The 20,180-nt window shown below is 37.5% G+C and overlaps 2 protein-coding genes across 8 annotated transcripts in view; one reads left to right on the top strand and one right to left on the bottom strand.

Moving 5' to 3' along the window:
- Positions 1-63: 63 nt before the first annotated feature.
- Positions 64-4,051, top strand: VPS29 (VPS29 retromer complex component). Its single transcript, XM_086623694.1, has 4 exons — positions 64-101; positions 2,573-2,764; positions 3,217-3,452; positions 3,726-4,051. Exons 1-4 carry the CDS (start codon positions 99-101, stop codon positions 3,841-3,843), a joined length of 549 nt encoding a protein of 182 aa, XP_086479820.1. The 5' UTR covers positions 64-98; the 3' UTR covers positions 3,844-4,051.
- Positions 4,052-5,000: 949 nt separating this feature from the next.
- Positions 5,001-20,180, bottom strand: part of KNTC1 (kinetochore associated 1) — a 40,342-nt gene continuing 25,162 nt past the window's right edge. For 2 of the 7 annotated variants that reach the window (XM_086623688.1, XM_086623689.1), the window contains exons 42-64: positions 19,992-20,108; positions 19,482-19,591; positions 19,038-19,248; positions 18,209-18,298; positions 17,685-17,856; positions 17,203-17,261; positions 16,844-17,060; positions 16,258-16,331; positions 15,163-15,373; positions 14,945-15,054; positions 14,248-14,297; positions 13,783-13,861; positions 12,992-13,110; positions 12,032-12,167; positions 10,974-11,069; positions 10,071-10,127; positions 9,559-9,613; positions 9,417-9,480; positions 8,238-8,367; positions 7,151-7,240; positions 6,433-6,578; positions 5,934-6,024; positions 5,176-5,666 (exon numbers count right to left, since the gene is read on the bottom strand). In XM_086623688.1, the coding sequence (XP_086479814.1) occupies positions 5,616-5,666; positions 5,934-6,024; positions 6,433-6,578; positions 7,151-7,240; positions 8,238-8,367; positions 9,417-9,480; positions 9,559-9,613; positions 10,071-10,127; positions 10,974-11,069; positions 12,032-12,167; positions 12,992-13,110; positions 13,783-13,861; positions 14,248-14,297; positions 14,945-15,054; positions 15,163-15,373; positions 16,258-16,331; positions 16,844-17,060; positions 17,203-17,261; positions 17,685-17,856; positions 18,209-18,298; positions 19,038-19,248; positions 19,482-19,591; positions 19,992-20,108 (2,535 nt within the window). In that variant the 3' untranslated portion in view covers positions 5,176-5,615. Of the gene's footprint in view, positions 5,015-5,175; positions 5,667-5,933; positions 6,025-6,432; positions 6,579-7,150; positions 7,241-8,237; positions 8,368-9,416; positions 9,614-10,070; positions 10,128-10,973; positions 11,070-12,031; positions 12,168-12,991; positions 13,111-13,782; positions 13,862-14,247; positions 14,298-14,944; positions 15,055-15,162; positions 15,374-16,257; positions 16,332-16,843; positions 17,061-17,202; positions 17,262-17,684; positions 17,857-18,208; positions 18,299-19,037; positions 19,249-19,481; positions 19,592-19,991; positions 20,109-20,180 lie in introns of those variants that run through there. The other 5 variants (XM_086623687.1, XM_086623686.1, XM_086623690.1 and 2 more) reach the window with 5 other exon arrangements.

Below are 20,180 nucleotides of genomic sequence, written 5' to 3'. Positions count from 1 at the left end.
CCGCTCGCAGGCGCCGTAGCGGGCGGTGGGCGCCGGCCTGGCTTCCGGCAGGCGCCGCAGCGGCTGGTGCGGGGGACGGCGGCGCCGGCGGGATCAGGATGGTGAGCGGCGGCGCGCCCCGTCCCCCCCGGCGCCCTCTCCCCGCCGGGGCGCCGCCCGCCGCGCCGGGGGGCCGTGGGTTGCCTTGCTCCGGCCGCGGCCCAGCGGCGCGGGGCCCCCGCGGTGCGGCGCGGCGGTGGCGGAGCGGCTCACGGAGCGGTTCTGTCAGCCGCCGCCCGGTGCCGGGCTGAGGGGGGGGGGGGCGCCGGGAGGGAGCGCGGGGAGGCGCGAGGCCCCGCCGAGGGAGCTGCCGGGGCTGCGCGCAGGAGCCGGGCTTGGATCTTATATTTTTTTTTTAATAATGCTTCTTTCATAACATCAACAATTCATTAATTATTATTTGCCCGCTCATTTGGCTATATTCTCTTTTCTGTTGCTCTCTTTCGTTTAACATTGATCACGTTTCGCCCTGTTTTTCACTCCCCCTGTCTGCAATCAACTCCTTCATTCCACTCAGGCTGGGCACAGAGTAAGTTTACTCCTCGTGGCTGTGGCTAACACCGGTGGTAAGGGCTCGTTAGTGTCACTGCGTTAATGAACGGCAGGGGGTACGTGTGATTTGGGGGCTGCTGTTCAAGCCGCGCTTGCGATCGCGCCCAAATTCCTGGTCAAATCCAGACGTTGTAACGTTCTTCGCCACCATTTTATGTTGCAGATGCCTGTGATTATTAAGCACGCTCCAGTGCTTTTAATTCCTTTGGTTATTGTAGCTTGCCAAGCTTTTCCTTGATTAATGGGAGCTCAGGCGTGGTTTGGGGGAAAATACTGGGCCCGCCAGTTGGCCAGCAAAGGGAGTGATCTTTGGTTTAATAACGATGTTTAAGTGTGTTTTAATCAACACACACACTCTGCAGACCTGTGGGGCTGTGTGTGTTGAGTGGTAATTTTATGAAATACATAACTGGTACTGCATGTCTCAGTCCCTTAAGTGTCAGTAAGAGAACCTACTGCCGTTTTAATAATCAAAAGAACATATTATCTATTTTCTACTTGCATTTTAATAATCAAAATCACTTATTATCTTTTCTTATTTCCATTTTAATAATCAAAATCACTTATTATCTATTTTTTACTTGCATTCAAGTGTATCTTCTCTAGGCTGATGCTAGTGAGGGTATTTTTCACTGGGAACTCGAAAGACTGTAAAAAAAATGTCTGTTACATTTTCCTCTCCTGGGTTAGTTTTAAATTGGTAGCTCGTTAAAAAACTCTTCAACCATCTGTTCTCCAAAGATGCATGGCTTCCATGGTGGCACTGAGACATTCTTAATCTAAAAAACCCCAAAAACGAGCCCAGACAAAAATCTAACCAAGTTCCTTCTGCCTTTTTTGATGACTGTTAGCATGAAGAGAGCTGCATGGCCTAAGAAATTAAAAAGCAAGTAGTAAAAAGAGATAATTTCATGGAATAGTTACTACTGCTAGCTGGGCTGTGTCTTTACAAACACATTTGATAGCTGCCATTTTAGGAACTGTCTTGCTAGCAACGCATTATGGTTAGAAGCTAAACTGTCTCTTTTTAATGCGGAGCTATTTGTCAAGTTAACAGGGATGACTGTCTCTGGATCCAGTGTTTTTACAGTTTAGTGGCATAACATCCCATGCTTTATGGAGATTTCCATGCCCTTTTTGCATAATTAATTTATTGCTATGTTGCTTGCATTAATTATTTCTTTCTTCACAGATTTAAAGCCTGTGTTATTAAACTAGGGTCTGTCTTCATCTGAATCCTTGATTTTGAAGCCCCAAATTCCATTTGTATTCTCCTTGCATCTATTGAACTGAAACTATGAATGTATAGAACTGGTAGTAGAACCCCTGTGCGCAGTAGTCTGGCTTATTTTTTTCTGTTTTTTTTTTTTTTGTTTGTTTGTTTGTGTTTTTTTTTTTTAAACTGTTAGGTGTATTCTGTTGTTCAGTGGTTCCTACAGTGTGGACACTGAACAAGATTCCTACTCTGGTCAGCTATTAACACTTGTTGCAAACTTGCTGCCTTTTTTTTTTTTTTGATAAGGAAGAAAACAGAAGTTAATTAAAGTAGAAAGAAACTTGGATGAAGAGTTTTAAAGAGAAGTGGCCATAGTTTAGCCAGGTCTGTGAGAATATGTACTAGAGATGTCCTGTTTTTTTTTTTTTGATGTTTAAGGAAGAAAAAAAAAAGTGGGATAGTTTATGGTAGTTTCCAAATTTGTGTAAAATACATCAAAAGTGGTAACACATTTCTTTTGTTCCACCTTGCAATGGCTTTCAGCAACGAAATAAACCAAAAACCTGTAGACTGTTGTGTTTGTAAGGGCCCTTGTTTTCCCTCAAAATAGCAATATTCCATCACCATTTCATTCTTATTTTAGTCACTTTTATATCAAAATGCAAAGTTCTGAAGAAAACATTGCAATGCTTTCTGTTTCCTAACGATTCTCATCTCAACAAGTATCTGTAACGATCTTTCTTCCCTGTTGCTACACCTGGTAAGTTGGTGTTAGTACTAGGAGATCTTCACATTCCACATCGATGCAACAGCCTCCCGGCCAAATTCAAAAAACTGCTGGTTCCAGGAAAGATCCAACACATCCTCTGCACAGGAAACCTCTGCACCAAGGACACTTACGACTACCTCAAGACTCTGGCTGGGGATGTTCATGTTGTCAGAGGGGACTTTGATGAGGTAGTGTCCTCTCTTGCCAATGACCTTTTTTGTGCATCTTTCACATAAAGGCAACGCTTGGGTCATTTGTAATTCAAGTGGAAGTGGGCAGACTGAGGTTTTGTAGTACTAAGAGCACGTGAAAAGAAAACTGGGCAAAAGAGTTTGGGTGAACAATCAGTAGTGTGAACTGCACAATAAGGTCTCATCCGTCATCAGTATGAATAAAAGTAATTTGTGTCCTTGGCTATGTCTAGGACTCTAGTGAACAGGACCTGCTGTCACCAGATCTTTGCAGTTCCTTGCATCCTGCCACATTCTCCCCAGTGTTCATAAAAGCAGCTTCGTAGCAGTAGGGCCAATTACAATGAATATTTCCATAAGCTTTCCCCCCTCTCTTCTTGGCGTTGCGTAGAGTCGTTTTTAAATATAAATCTGTACATCTAATCTGGGTTTGGCTTTTTTATTTTTAGAACCTGAATTATCCCGAACAGAAAGTTGTAACTGTTGGACAGTTCAAAATTGGGCTGATTCATGGCCATCAGGTTATTCCTTGGGGTGACATGGCCAGCCTGGCGCTGCTACAGAGGCAATTTGATGTGGACATCCTAATTTCAGGACATACACACAAATTTGAGGCATTCGAACATGAAAACAAGTTCTACATCAATCCAGGATCAGCTACAGGAGCCTATCACGCCTTAGAGAAGTAAGTGGAGCATGGGAAATGTCTGTGGGGATTTTCTTTTTGATAACAAAACTGAACTACAGAACTTACTTACATTCTGAATGTCGAGGAGAAGAGGGGGTGGTAGGACTTGCTAAATCTCCTTGACTGACACAGACGAGAGTGGAATACTTAAAGCTTCAGATCTGATGTACTGTGCTTACAAAATTCCTATCCATTTTTCTTAGAGTGATTTCTCTTAAGTAGTGGTGAAAACACACAATTAATACATTTTTTTTTTTCCCCTCTTTCCAGCAACATCATTCCTTCATTTGTGCTGATGGACATCCAGGCTTCTACAGTAGTCACATATGTCTATCAGCTAATTGGAGATGATGTGAAAGTAGAAAGAATTGAGTACAAAAAGTCTTAAAAATGTTTCTGCTTGCCTGGTATTTTTACCATCTCATTCTGAACTGCAAGTTACTACAGTACTTGATCGCTAGTTTACAGTACTACACTGAACTTGCTAACAGCTTAACAACGTAGCTCATTGGTAATAACTTCAAAACAACATTGTGTTTGCTTTTCTCTGTATGAATGGATTTGTAAAATATTCCATTAAAATAACTGTTTAAATATACTGTTCCTTAATGTTGTAATAAACTCCACTTCATAGAAAAACTAAGCTTTATGAACTGTCGTTGGAAAAATGCAAGGGTTGTAGTTGCTTTTAAAACACTTGATGCTCTGGGTTGGTGAGGAACTTGTAAAGGAGATGTGTAACATGGCCCTGGAGCCCTCAATCTTTTTGTTCAAGCCCTTTACATTTGCTTCAGAATGCAGTTGATGCTTGATTTTCTCGATTTAACATTCCCAGTTGTTAAGAGAATAAAATTGATTGATAGGTTCTGAAAATATTACAATAAATTAATAACTCGGAGTAGTAATTTCCCTGTAGAAAGTTTAACTTCGGTCTTTTTATAATCGAAGCAGTTTCAAATACTGCTGTGCTTTAATGAATGATGGTCATTAGATCTATAAACAGTGAAGAGAGGCTTTATGGCTTATATCTGACACCACGTGTATACGCACCTTGCTCCATATTCAGAGGTTTTAAATAATCTAATTCCATATGACATTCCTACTACTACTGAGGACTAAAACATTGGTTGTTCAAGAAGACTGGACCTTTTTGCTCTCAGCAGCAGGGAACTGAAATGTTAAGCAGCTCCCATTTCTTATGACTGCTAACTTCCCCATAAAAATTGAGTTTTATCTCTGTCTTCTACAGAAGAACGTTTGGAATGGTTTCCTTTGCAGATGTTGGCCTTTGTGTTATGCCTCTGCAGTTCACGAGCTGTGCAAAAACCTGTGCAGTATTTGTCATGAATGTTTGAGTTAGACTAATGGTTTTCCATAGAATTTAAGTGATTAGCTAGAACCCTAACTTCTGTGTCATAAGCTGACTAACTTACTTACTTCTATTCAAAATAAACCTGCTTTACCTTAGAGAAAGACCAAGCATTTCAGCCTGGTGTCTCGGGAACCTTTGGATAACTGCTAGTTCGTGCAGTGAGACAGATGCCTATTGCTTTATCCTGCTGCAGACATACGGGAAGAACAAAGTTGAAAAGAAAACTTTAGCAAACATCATTCAAGGAAGGTTAGTGACTGAGTGGAACATCAATTTACTGACAACTTCATAATTAAAAAAGATTTATAGAATACTGTAAGGCCAAAATTGATATATAAGTCTGTTTATTTGTGCTCACTGAAGTTAAAATTACAATTTGTCTACAAAGCGTAGTTTACATGAAGTACACCACTTACAGCTTTAAAAAAAGTTTATCACAATTATGCAAGGTTATGTTTGTGTGAACAAAATCTTAGTGATCCTCAGCAGACTTAAACATGGAGAAGTACAGAAAAAAACTAATCCTTCGTAAAAATTAAAGTGCTGAATATGAACATTACTGTCAAATAGAAACAGGAACCTGCTGTGGATCTAAGCTGTTCCAATGGGGATAGAGCATGGAGAAGAAACAGCCTACAACAGTTAAAAAATACATGGAAAGCTCAGTATAGCTTTTGATAAGAGCACTGAGGTTTTAGTTCAATGTTCACCTGACCAGTTCGAGCATTCTCAGTGCGTGGTGCTCGTCTTACCAGTAGAGGGAGAAAAGAAAAGGGAAAATCAAGATCTTATCGATGACAGTTCTGTACACAGGTCTCGTCTGGTCCAGTCAGATACATCTGGAAGGTAAAAGAACAATATTAATAGATTATATCCTGTTTTCCTAAGCCCTAAGACCTGTGAAAATACTCAAAAGCATAAGCCTCAGCATGGCACAAATTTTGATTCAATTAAAATTAATTATTTGAATTAGGGGATATTTTATTATGTACAATATATTTTACTAAAATCAGCTAACAAGCATTTTTGCTAAAAGTTGAATGAAAGTCTTAGTTTAGAAAAAAAGGAGAAAATACTGCATGAGGTACAAAAGTGATTTGTTTTACCTTCAGAAGATCAGATGATGGTATGTCTACCAGAGTAGGATTTCCACATTTCTCATGATATTCTTGAATTAGGGCTGTTGCATCATCAATGCTGTAGGAGGCAAAAGTTTGTCAACTTCTCAGCTCTCTAAAAAGCCAAGATTTTAGACTACATAGACTGAAGTACGAAAAATAAGGTATGACCCTGAGTTTTGGTCAGAAAGACCGCAATCATGTCCCAGTAGAGGTAAGCAAGCCATGATGAGACTAGCATTTAACCTGGGGCTGTTAATAAAACCAATATATACTGGAATTTTAGCGGTTATTTACTGGTTCCTGTCCCATTGGGACTACAGGACAACTGGTAACAGTGACTCAGAAAACTGCCTCTATTTGGGGTCTGAAATGAAAGTTTGCAGCAGGCACAGACTTCAAATAAATTAAAATAAAATAAGGGAGAAATGAAATTTCTGTAATTGCTGTCAGAATGCATCACCTGTTTTACCTTTTATTAACTTACCAGTTCTTTTTGGCCAAATAATCTACCAGTTCTTTCATTCGGTGAGTATTCATCAGTTGTTGCTTCAACAGTGGAAAATACTTTGTTTTCAAGAATTTTTCATATAGCTTCTCATTTATGATACTGTCCAAAACCAAAGATCTAATCTGTAGATTTAAGTTTTAGTAATGGAAAAGTATTAATGTTAAGATATTTTACTTTTCAATGAAATGAGCTCAGACTTTTCTTATTGGACTCCCATAGAGCAGGATTCTCTTTTTTTTTATTTTTTTTTTATTTTTTTGTGCTGTGAAATGGCAGATTTTATGAAGACTAATCTGAGGTTCAGAGAGGGGAATCACAGAATCACAGAAACTTGCCCTTAGGAAGGCAGCCCAAGGCAAGGCAAGGCAGAGTCCAGTTTCATAAGCCCTTTGGCCTTTTTTCCTTCCAACATTTTAGAAAAATAAAGTAGTACTGCTGCAAACAATGTTGTCCTACAAATAGGGGCAGCCTATAACACAGCACTATGTATATAGATGAGAAGCTTTTCAGTTGCACAACGTTAATAAAAGCGCCAAAATCCCTGCAAATGTTACTATGTTTTAGAAGTGTGCATTATGTCAACTAATGCTTGGCAAGATCAGGAGAGAGGAGGGAAAAAAACGGTTCTGTGTACACTTATCTATTAAAAAAGCCTCAAGGTCAAAGACAAGTGAAGTAAATTTTATTTATTTACCTGAGAAGCAAAAGCCACTACTTCTCCAGTGGTCATGTGTTCATCTATTTGTTGCAGCACAGTTTCTGTGTTACATGTCGACAAGAAACCCTTGCAAAAATAAGTTACAAAACATTAAAATTATGTGAATAATTAAAGTAGAAACTCTCTTCAGAGCAAGTATTTTTCAGGAACAATTAATATTTTGAAATTCTAGACACAGACATGATATTATCAAACCAGGATCGGTGCAGTTTGACTGAAAGAGTAGTGCTCATTGCTTTTAACTCTCAAAGGGTATTTTGCTGCAGCTGGTAGGGATTTTTTTGACTAATTGCCAGCATACTAAACGTCTTACACTAATGGTGTAATCTGGGAAAATCTTTCTGAGCTTAGCTTTAATGACTGGAAGTCTAAGAATTTAAGATACCTTTACTAGTGCCAGTTTGCTCATGACAAATCTGGGAACAGCCTTTATCTGGGAGAACTACGCAGAGCATAAATTAATGAAAACAAATGAGAAAGGAAATTGCCAAGATACATGAAGAGTGAGGATATGGCTTTAAGGCAAAAGGTTAATATCAGAACTTGTGATGCATATCAAACATCTTTTTAAGTAGTCAGGAGCTTTCAACTCAACACTTTTCCAAAGTAGGATTCAGTACTTTTCTTACAATCCGCTGTGAAACCAGCCCACTGGTAGCTCCTCAGAAGTTATATGTGTTATCAACTTCACACTGCTCTAGCAGGTATATGGCTATGGCTTGGGTTTTGTTTGGCTTTTTTCATGGGTTTTATGGGTGGGATCCCACAAAATATCCTTAAATCCACAACAAGCAAAGTCATATGACAAAGCTGCGGAGGATGACTTGAAGTTTGCTGGTTTTCCTTTAAAAAAAACCCCAAACATAAAAATGAGGAAGGGCTCACATGATCCCCTTCAGAAGGACACCTTCAGGGCAATAGCCTTTGTGGGTGGGAAGATCTGAGTAGCTGTCAGCAATGACATATTTAAACAAACTGGAATTGTAAGTTACCATCTTTCAGTCTCTACTGAAAAGAACATGCTTAAAGACCCTGGCATAGATAAAACACTAAAATTATTTACCTGAATTTGCTGCTCGCGCTTCTCAGGCTGAGGAATCAGTAGCAGGCACCCCAGAGCAAAAGCTGAAAGGTCCAGCTGTGCATATTGTTTAGCTATTCCGATGACATCCAAGTCAGCCAGAACAGGACACCTTCAGCAGAAGATTAGGAGTGACGTTCTCAACCACGATACGTGTAACTGGATGGCTTAGTACTGGCAACAGAACCGCCCTGAGGTTTCTAAGCCAACACATTTTTACCTCATCTTATTTTTAGAAAGAGCCAAGCTATGTGAGTTAAGTTTCAGAAAATACAAATGCATGATGAGTTTCTAGCTTGAAAAAAAAAAACATTCCAACTCCAGTTTCTCTTTCTAGACACCGAAGGCCCTATTTTGAGGGGATGTGTTGGCCAACTGCCCAGAGTAATGCTTTGGTACATATGTATATGCACAGTAGTGTAGGCATGTTCTTCAGCTGGATCCCTTTCCAGTAATTCCTAACTGACTTCTGGGTCAAGTCAGGCTCTCTGAGCTCTGGCTCTTCTCTTGAAGAAGTCAGAGAATTGTGATAAATAAGATAATGATTTATGGTGCTTCTTTACATTGTAAAGGCAATGCAAAACTGGTTTATGTAGAGAATGTTTTGGAACATTAATATCATAGGTTAACCACGTTTACAGATCTGCAGCTATTAGATTTTTGTCATGTCAGATTTATTCTTTGTAGGAAAAGGAATTACTTCTCTCTTACACTCTGTGTTAATGTTCTAGGAAACGTGCTATATTTTGGGCAAGAAAAATACTAACTGGACTTTTAGGGTTGGCCATAAGTCCTTAAAACATCGGGACAGGAACAGCTATCCCTCATGGGGGCAGCGACTGGGCAGATAAACTGGTTTTCAGCAGTCTGTGCTGCTGATCCTCAGTCCCAGTTCCAAGAACAGTTCCCAGTACAGTTTAAACAGCCAATGTACCGAGCTACAGCGCATGTTGTCAACAGTCTGTGGGCAAGCACAGAATTTCTGTTTGGGTACGTGCCCTGATCCTCTCCTCACAAGAGGCAAAAGGTTCTTCCTCATGTCTCGGGTTCCCCAGTTTTCAGAGCTCCTTTGCATGTTCCAGGGCAGGTTGTCGGGTGGGAAATTACAAATGGGCATTCCCCCTCAAACTAATACAAACGTGGAACGTACTATCTACTTACTTGAGCAGAATCACAAAACACTCGCAACATTCCTCTAACTGTTTAGGACTCAGTGGACATGAAGCTAAGAAATAAAGAGAACATGATAAAGTAAATATATAACCAAGTACTACACAGGCATGATAGCTAATAAAAACCCTACCTGTGAGAAATGGGGACAGAACCACACTTCGCCAAGCTCGACTGAAGTTGGGAATCTGTTGACAGCAAAGTTTTAAGGTAATAGCCAAATACAGTTGTAACAGAGTATACTTGTAAGCACAGACATCCTAACCCACTGTAGGTGGAAGAAGCCTGCCAATTTTTTTTTTTTTTTTTTTTTTTTTATCCTGGATGAATTATTCCCTAACATTGCTCTCCTTATCTCATAGTCTGATTTAGCCATATTTTGACTGATGGCAAAAGTATTCTGTCCAATTTTACAAACCCTCCCCAAGTAAGTGTTTACTGAAGGAACCACAAATGCAAAATATGCTGTTTCAGTGATTAATAATGATACTCATCTGCATACTACATTGTCATAAAAATAATAATTCAAAAAGAATCTTTTTATGTGTAACACTTCACGGCATAGATAGCTGCCATTCACACACACACAGAGGATGCTAAAGTCCTGTTAAGAAAAAGATTAGGAGTCACAGGGTATTTGCTTACCTCCCATAATGAATGAATCCCAGAAATTGCTATCAAAACTCTCCTTAGATATTGAATCTGAAAAAAAAATTTCATTATAAAATGCTACAGTGTTTCTGAAGATTTGGCAATAATCTACATAACTGCATTACGCGCGTTGTCTTGTCTGCAGGATGCAAACTTGCAGTTCCTCAAGGCACCTCTGTTTCTTTGGGGGGAGTAACTGATGCATATGGAAATAGGATTTATAGTTTAGTAAATTAAATTACCACAAGCAGTAGCAGCATATGTTGTCTCAGTAAATACCCAAGATTTCCAGTAGTCTTAAAACAACTGGTGCTGAAAAGTTTATGATTCCATCTTTTTTTGCCATTAATACCTCAATCTCGTTACATGAAAACTAGTTTGGATACCTGCTCCTGATATGACCACATTGCCAGGTACATATGTTTCCTCATTAATTACCTCAGAGGTAATTAAGATTCTAAATGACAAAAATCACGATTACTATCATAATAAATACATTTTAGGGGTAATGTTTTTGTGTGTGTGCATATGTATACACATGTGAATATATATTTGAACACAAAAATGTGCATATCATATTGTAAAAATATAATAATACGAAGAAAATTTTCAATTTATTATCATAGGATTTACTCTTCCATCTGAAAGGCTTTGTGCCCTTAAAAAAAACCTAGAACAATTTAAGATCAAATTTCTCAAGCAGTACTGCTAAACATGAATTCCTCAAAGTCTTAGAAGCTCAGTATCTAACAGCCCAAAGGAAGCATGCAAATTATCAATAATTGTTTAGAGTAAGTTAATAGCTTCTGTATCTGTCACACTTTTTAGAAATCAGTGCATTAAAAAGAAGGCTTTTTCTCACCTTACTGCAGAACTTCATGCCTAAAAATTCCTTACCATATTGAATCCAACGAGTTTCTGTAGTAGGCCATTCCACAGTTGGGAATCATATACTTTGTACTCCAGACTAAGCTCTGTCACCAGTCTAACAGCCTAAAGGAGAGCAGGGACAGGCTGTATTTTAAGACAAATTCATGATCTTCAAACTCTTACTACTTGCCAGCATAATTTTAGATTTTTACAGTATTACTGGGACATTTAATGCCCAAAAATCACAACCAAGACACTTTCAAAATTATTTTACATGTGTGAGGATAATTAAAACAAACCCAAAAACCCACCTATATGCCATATCACTTTATTTTCTGATTATAGGAAGGCTAAAGCTTTTTTTTTTTTTAATCTGTCATTTTCATATTTTAAACCAGCATGTGTATATTTCAACCAAGAACAGATCACTTCCATTTTATGGCTATAAATCAGAAGTATTACTGTTGAAGCCTTAATAGAATAGGACACTTTTTTGGTCATACACTATTTTCTCCCTTGAAATCTCATTTACCTGCCCTTGTCTTCAATGTTAAGTTAGCTGTTTACAAAACATACTTGGTAACACAAACTAATTGTCAAAGTTAAATTCCTAAGCAGAGCATAACTTAAAACCTATCCCTGGCATATTATATAAGTAACTAACAGCTATTCTTAAGGTGTGTACCTGTTAATTCCTAATTCATACTAAAGTATGAGCTATGAGTTCCAGCAGCTTAAAAAAAAAAAAAAAGGCTTCTGCACCAAAGATCTTACTCCCCAGACAAAAGATGAGGTATGAGTACACAAAGGTGGACAAGTAGTAGATAATAATTATGTGATGGGCTGTAGTCAGCACATCAACAGGCTGGGGTTTTTTTGGTCACTCTGAAAAAGGAGTCTTTGGAGTAACTGCATACTCACAGGTATTTTTAAATAGAATTAAGTAGCATATCATGAGTAGTGTATGAATAGCACAGAGTACATTGGAGCAACACCTGGTTAGAAATGCATGTGCTACGTAGAAAGGTGTGTGTTTCACACACTGTGTAACAAACAAAAATTACAATAGGATTTAAAAATCATACCGTGGGCTCATGGCTGTGATTCTTCCATAGCCCCTTAATCATTCCTTCCTTGGGACTCTTATGAAATGATTCGTAAGTAAATGGAATATTCAAGATTTCAAACTCTGCCAGATAAATGCAGCATTTTAGAAAATACCTGTAAAAAAGTCCCCCCAAAACCAGGAGTTAACAATATTTACAGTGATTGTTATAACTCACATAATCAAGCTCAGAGTAATATTAGAAAAGTGTTTTTCTGTTGCTTTAAAAAAATAATGCAGACTGTATTTGTACTTAAGAGGGAGATCTTAATGAAGTAAAAAACTTTCTGGTAATTGCTTAGAGAAACCTCATTCCCCTGAGCAATGGATGGCTTGGAACATGTCTAAAGATCAGCCAGTTAGTATAACTCTTAACTAAAATTTCATTTGTGCACAGAGACTGCATGTTTTCAGAAGCCCATGTGTAGCTGTCTGGCACGATGTACTCTGAAAACATGGTTCTAATTCCAGATTACCAGCATAGAAATTCTCTTCTAGATATTCTCTCAGGAAGTTAGTTGTACAGATATTTTCAGAGAAACAACATTATCCTGCTGGGATTTTGGTTCCTTATTTTTGCAGAGGACATGTCTTGGCAAGATGACTATGAACTCTGATGAACAGAATGCTATATATATCTGGGTAGGAGAAAATGCTTCAGTAACTAGAGAAGTGACTTCAATCTGTGCAAAATGGAACCAAATATTTTCGGCGTCATTTCATACTACTTTCAGGTTTATAAATTAGGACTGTGATGTACTGGACTGCATAACAGTGAAGGTAAAGATCTAATTATGCTCTTCAGAAATAGATTTGAAAAGCTCCAAAAACAGATTAGTAAAAAATAATGCTCCAGATATCACATATTTCTTTCCAAAGGCTGTTAAAGACCAACCAAACATCATTATTAATGAACACCTTAAGGAAAAAATCATCTTACTTTACTTTATTGATGGGTTTCTTGAAGAGCGATTCCACAGTGTCGGTGTCTGCCAAGTAGAGCAGGCACTTCAGTGCTCTGCTCCTGTGGGCAAATGTCAACTGAGAAACACCGATGGGCTGAGAGAGGGGAAAAAACCACACAGTGAAAAGTCACAGCAACTGCTCAACGAGTAGCAAGAGGATTATATGTGTCCAGCACGATCCTTTCTAAGATTTTTGAATTAATTTACTGGAAATGTATGGTAAGTAACGGGCTGGTTCATGCTCGACTTTTATACTAACCGGTTGAAATATTGGTCCATTTCAAAGAATACTGCTAAACCAGCTGGTTTTCTAGATTTAGGACTATTAATGCAGGCAAGAAAAATATTTTTGATATATAGTATCGAAAATATGTTTAGTTAATGTGAAAGACTGAAGGTTCAGGTTCTGCTCAAATAATTTTACCATTCTGCTTTAATTGCAGCCAAAGTGAGCCAATGTATTACACCAGCTTAAAGAACAGTCTAGAAAATGATTAATGATGTTATTTTCAGACAATATAAACAATAAATTTAGAAAACCCAGAGTTCAAGGGCTGCTCTTGACAGTCGATAGCAAAATTTGATGAACACCACAGTTTTACTCAAAAGGTGGTGGGAGGGGAGAAAGATAGAGCTCAGCCAGATCCATAAACTGTCCAAAACACGGATACAAGGGCCTTGGATTGAAACCCATACAGTTAAGCAGGCAACATTCAATAAGAGGTAAAAATTTCATAAGAAGCAAGATAAAAATTCAGAAACTTACAGATGTGGCAGATGTTGTAATGGCAAAAAGCATTCTTGAACTGTAATCCATTGGGCGTGACTGAAGCAGATAGATAACTCTGTAAAAACGCATTTGATTTTAATACAAGTACAGCATAGCTGCTGAAATACAATGTGTCAATATTGATTCAAATGTAAATATATTTCACTGTAAAAAAAGATATTAAGGATAAGAGATCCCAAGGATATAGAAAACGAGGAAAAAAACTACAGATAGCTACTTTTAAGCACACGCTTACATTTCTAATTTATTGCAAATGGCATTTTATTGCCTAAATAAGTATTTGATGATTCAAAACTGATGTCACCAGAAAGTAAAAATAAGAACCCAATGGTGAGTTCTGAATCACGCATGCTGTTAGGTTTCTTGAAAAAGCCAGATATAGTTAAAACTTGCAAGTTAACAATAATTCACAATATTATTTATATAAGAAAACACACGTACCTTCGGAGTTCTTCATCTTCCTGCACATCTCCAAAGATTTCTTGAATTTTCTTTAAAAAGACATGGAAATCTAGTTGAGCATTTTCCAAATTGTTTTGATAACCAACTGGGTCATATCCTTGCTTAAACCCTGTCTTAAAAGCGGGGCATGTCTGCTAATGCAACCAAGGAAAGGAATTCCAGTTTTACCAGTCCTTTCTTGACTTAACTGCATGCCTGGCAGCCAGTTCGTCCGCCTGCTAACTGGTATTTGGAAGCAGAGGCAATGCCTGCTCCCTGCCCCTTCTCACCCAGCTGCATGCTGCACAGACAGCAATTTACTCCCTGTTAGCTAAGTTGCAACAGGAAAGGATTCCTTCTCTTTCTGATCCTAGAATCAGTGTTTGATAAGGCTGATATACTTACAACTCCTTTACTCCTTCAGGCTGGCTACACAACCTTACTGTAGCACCAAAGGTAAGATTTTACTCTCTCTACAGAGAGAAGGGAAAGTATTTCAAACCATTCTCACTAGAGACAGCGGTGTGCAACAATATTAGAAAGGTATTGAAATTATTAGTAGTCTGAATTCAGATGCATCTTAATAGAGTCATGAGTTCTGAAGGCAAATTGTGTCTTTTGAACAAGTCATAAAAATATACGTATTTTATGTAATTGGCCATTTTTCTCCAAAACCAAATCTCCAATGACGACTTACTTCTGAGGGCGGTGTACTTGGACACAGCCATTTATCCAGCAGTTTATCCCAAATTTTGTTCATATCCAAATCGTTAATTTCAGCTATCTCCTTAGCTGCCATATGGATATCTACATAAATAGGTAGAGACAATATATTTACAAACTAGTATTATTCTTGCTTAGCATTTTTTAAAGAACTTCTTTTTGCTCCTTTGAAACTTGATTATGGATCCTTACCTGGATAATCTCTGCCAGTTGGATTTTGGATTCTTTGGCCTATACTGTGGTGTTCATATAGTAAAATGATAAGATTTGCTGGTTTCCCAATAGACTTTAAATGCTCTCCAGTGTTCAGGTTATGTGTTATTAGAACATTTTCTGTTGCTGATCGCTTATACTGCATATACAATTTCTTCTGTAGGACTTCTGCTTTTTCATGTGAATCATCCTTTAGTAAAATAAAACCACCTCCTTTTACTCAAAGGCACTAGAAAAATAATCTTAACTTTTTATCGTCTAAAACAGTGAATTCAGTAGCAAGATCTGTTCTTCAGATATGTCCCCATATCTGTATTTCCAGGTATTTTTTTTTGTAAACAGACAGTATTAACCATGCTTCTCTAGCAAGAAAACATATTTGGAAAAAAAATGGTAAACAAAGGTATGTTGTGAAAATATGTACTACATGCACCAGATTGTAAAACTGAGATATTTTGAGGTAAGATGGAGAAGAAAAAAGATTTAATATTAAACCTTGGCTGCTAGAATTACAGGTTAATTGTGATACAATTTTATTCAAAGATGTGACTATGTATCAGAGAACTATTTAGTGTTCATTATGTCTCAACAACTCCATAGCAAGTCTGATATTTATAAGCAAGTGTGAGATTCTTATTTACCTTTCCCTACCAAATATGTGAAAATGAGCCTGAGAATCAAGTCAAAGCAGACTTTCTTTATATATACTCCTATAACAGCTAAAGAGTCTTAGAACTCAAAGCAAAAGTTAATAATGCTGTTGATCCCATAGCTGGGACACATTCCAACTTATTCTCTTGCAGCAAGAGAAATGCATACAACAGGAGAAAGAACAAATTATTCTTCCTTAAAATTGTATATTTTTTGTCCAGCCTCCATGAACTGTAAGCCTAATTTTTACTGGGTGGTGAACAGGAGAATGTTACTGGACAGAGAGAGTTCTTCTGAGGGGTCACTTACACAGTCACTTCCCTAGAAGAACTTCCCATGCGAGGATTGTACCCACCACTATCCAAAACACCAACATAAGTACCTGGCTGTAAAACAACAGTTTTGCAAGCAGTTTACCATTACCTTAGCTGTGGTGTTCTTTAGCCATTTCTCAGCTAGATAGAGACAGAATTTCAATGCTTGAATTTGGTCAGGACCTTTTTTAAAGAGGGGAAGGGGAGAGGTAAAGAAAGTAAATTTTCATGAATCCTTTCTACAGTACACAGAATATTCATTTTATTTCAAATAATTTTTAAAAAAATTTAGAAGTTATTTAAAATATCAGGAAAGCTCTTGTACCTAAAGAACAAAAAAAATATCTATTTGGATTCAGATAATAGAGAAGCTAGCTTAAATTTGGCTGAAATATTTTCTTTTGCTGGAAAACGTGTCTGAAGGTGGTATGAACACGCAGAAACTTTAAGCAAGACAACGTGGATTAAAAAGAGAGAAAAAAGGATTTAATAGTGATGCTGTGTTACACAATGGTTGTTTTTTGTAGCCTACTGTTCAAAACTGGGTGTAGGAGACAAATGCATTTTTATTCCCAAACTTCCCTGGGTTTTACTGAAGAATACAGAACAAACAGGCTAGCTTCTCTTCTCTTTCCTGAAACCTGTTCTCCTCCTCCCATTACTTCACACCTCAAGTCATCACATATGCACCTTACCTGTTGGAAATTCTTGTGCAATCTTGTGAGCAATAGCTACAGCCCACTCTGGATTAATTATAGACAGCAGATATGACTGAATTGTCTGCACAGTTTTAGTTGTTTCTTTGTTAACCACTGATGTATATCCACCGTTTCTCATTTCAAATATTTTTGGTTTCAATTTTTTTTCAAAGACATGTCGAGCTGCAGACATGTGTAAGGTATCCAGTGAAACCTAGAAAAACATTCAAGTAGATTAAGAGTTATCAGAAGTTCTACAGCGAGGCCAAAATAATGCAAAAGAAAGACAAAAGGTCTTTTTTTTTGGAGGGGGGGAGAATAATTTTGAAATAAATTATTTCAAGATCCTACTTTACCTTCATTAGTTTGGAAATCAACAGAAGTGTTGGGAAGGATTCCTCACTGAGCTCTGCAGCTGAAAAGAAAAAGACAGCTGCCTGTGATAGTGTCACAGTCCACTTGCAGCTTTCTCTATGAAACAAAGCACTTTCCATTTATTGTTAGAGGCAGACCTCCATTGGGAGAGAAAGAATATAATCTTAATTATCCACACTGGCCTGGGAAGAGGGATACATGGATTACTTTGGTCTTTGAGAGGTCCTAAGAAAAGAATTTGAGGACAGAATTCTGCATTGTATATATTGTTTTAGCTCCACTGAAAGCTGTTTACCTCAACGGCGGCAATTTGGGAGGACAAGTGCTTTCAGAAGTACTTGGAAAGAAAACTATATTAATAAAGAATTACAATTAATATAAAATATATACTGCAGAACTTGAAAGTTTACAGATAGCAGAGGAAGGCAATTATATATATAGCCATACAAAATACTGAACGTACATATAATGTTCCAGAAACATTGTGCAGTTCCAAAGAATATCAGATGAAAGGGCAGTCTGGTTTGAGCAGCCGGAGATAAGGGAATCACATGCTCTAAAACATACTGGTGTTCTCGGTCCACGGGTGGAGAAATTCTTTTATAAGATTCCAGATGTTTGAGGAGGTTCAAAGCCTGGGGAGGAGGGAAAAGGAAATAAGAAAAAAACCCAACAAATAAACAAACCAAGGAAAAAGCAAGAAAGCCACAAGACTACTATTTTTCTCCCTACCCCCCAGTAAACATGCCTAAGTCGTGAGGGCATGTGGTTTTTTGGCAGAGCTGGTACATATTTTGCAGAGTTTTTGCTCCTGCTATGAGCCATTGCTGAGAAAGAGCTAGAAATCACTATTTCTTGAATGCTATTTTCTGCATGAGAGCTGTGTAGCTAGAATAATTCAATTAATTTCCACAGACTCTTGGGTAGCTACACTAATAAATAGATAAAACAGAATATAGATGCCATTAGCAAGGGAACAGGACATACCTGATTCAGCTGGATACTGGTGTTCTTTTCATCAGCGTTTTGTATCACTTTCAGGACAATTTCAATAGTTTCATAGTCATAAGGATCGAGCTGTTCAAAATAACAGTTTTATAAGATCTTATATGATTTGTCTTATAACAACATACAACTGAGTTAACTTTCTCCAATTTTAATACCAACTATATTGGCATGACAGTGAGGAAATAGTATAAGCATCATGACATACTTCTTTAAAACTTCCACTTCAAAGTCTTCTCTAAAGACTTCCCCTTCATAGCCCTAAATCCTAAAAAAATTGTTAGGAAATTGCAGAAAGACTAAACATGAAGTGATTAAAAAAAATCCAAACCACCCCAAAACCCCAACAAAACAAAAAAAAAACCTCACACCCCCCCCCCCCCCAAAAAAAAAAAAAAGTGAACCAAACAAAAAAATCCAAGACATAAATTTTTTGGCCCCTATCTATTTTGATGTAGCACTTTGAAATATTTCCAGTGTGCTATCATATTTTGAAATTACTGTTTTGACTATTTTCTGGTTGTTTTTTAAGTGAAGCTGAGAAGAAAGACTACACCTGTCTTTAAAGAAAGTCAGATATGTTGCTCTATTTTTTTTTTTTCTAGAGAAGCAGGAAACTGAAATGTAACATTAACGTTCTTTAGGAAAATTTGAAAACAATAACCTTTTCAAATTTCTGTGGAATTACTAATCTGTCATTCAAGTGACATGCAGCACTTGAGACTAGATGGATACTTCAGGGATTCTTTTTGCTTGTTTTGGTGTGTGGGTTTTTTATCTTTTTTTCTGGTGTGGTTTTTTTTTTTTTTACCTTGTACAATATTCCACTGAGGCTAGTGACCAAGTCTGTCGTGCTTTTCAGTAGAGGGATTATTTCTAGCGCTCTAGCTAGTAATGTGGAATGAGGTTGCTTCTCACTGCATTCTGCAGAGTCATCCTCAACATGATTTGTATTAGCATTCTGGAGAAGAAGGGTTTCAATGCAAAGCTGCAGTGCGGCATCGCTGTCCAGCCTGAAAGTACTAGAAGACGACAGAATATTATTTTCTCTGTGACCTTTAATTTTGTCAAGGTGCTTATTTCCTTATGAATAAATTCACCAGAGACCAGTATGTATTCTGATGAGTACTTAAAAAAAATCCAAACAGTTTTCATATTGTATTAATGAGGATCTATTTAAACCAAAACAGATTTCAGTAGGTACGGTTATTATTACAGCAACAATTAAACACAGTTGACTTGCTTTAATTATTACCTGCAGTAACTCAATATGAGATCTGTGTCTACTTTTGGATTTTGCACCAGTGTTCTTATGAGTTCCTTCTTCCTTATTCGTGGTTGTCTAAATACAGTCTCGAAAGAAATCTACAGATAAATAAACATTTTTATCTTCTTCCCAAAGAAGTCTTTTAGATAATATCAAGACTAATTCCTTATATAATTAACCATTTATGTTTTCTTCAGTTTCAATCCAGACACTTTTAGAGCAAGAAAAAGCAGTGCATTTGCTGACTATGCCCTGTACCAAATAATACTTAAGCACTTAAAAGTTCTTTTATAGCACTTTTGTAGCACCCTCAGTTATTGCATTTCTCAGCTTCTGAGGTTTATTTAAGCAGACAAGCAGAATGAAAAATCAAAACCAGAACAAACCCCCAACTTTCCTTACATTTGAATGGGAAATCTGTCTAAAAAAATCACAATACATCTCAGCATATACTGATATTTAATCAGTTAATAAAACCTTAAAATCAATCAAACTTACACCAAATTTGCCAAGTCGGATACCCCATTCTGCATCAGTAACCAGTTGTTGGAATTTTTTTTTTTCTTCTGTTTTACCACATTGGTCAGCAAGCCGTGCTCCAACTAGAGCTACTGCCTAAAAGGAGTGAGAAAGGAATTGAAAACAAGTATAATAAATAATCTGAAAATTGGGAATCCTAAAGTCTAA

This window comes from Tauraco erythrolophus, chromosome 19, assembly GCF_009769465.1.
Source record: "Tauraco erythrolophus isolate bTauEry1 chromosome 19, bTauEry1.pri, whole genome shotgun sequence".
NCBI classification, from domain to species: domain Eukaryota; kingdom Metazoa; phylum Chordata; class Aves; order Musophagiformes; family Musophagidae; genus Tauraco; species Tauraco erythrolophus.
Note: the sequence above shows the minus strand (reverse complement) of the source record. Positions and strands in the feature narration are given on the sequence as shown.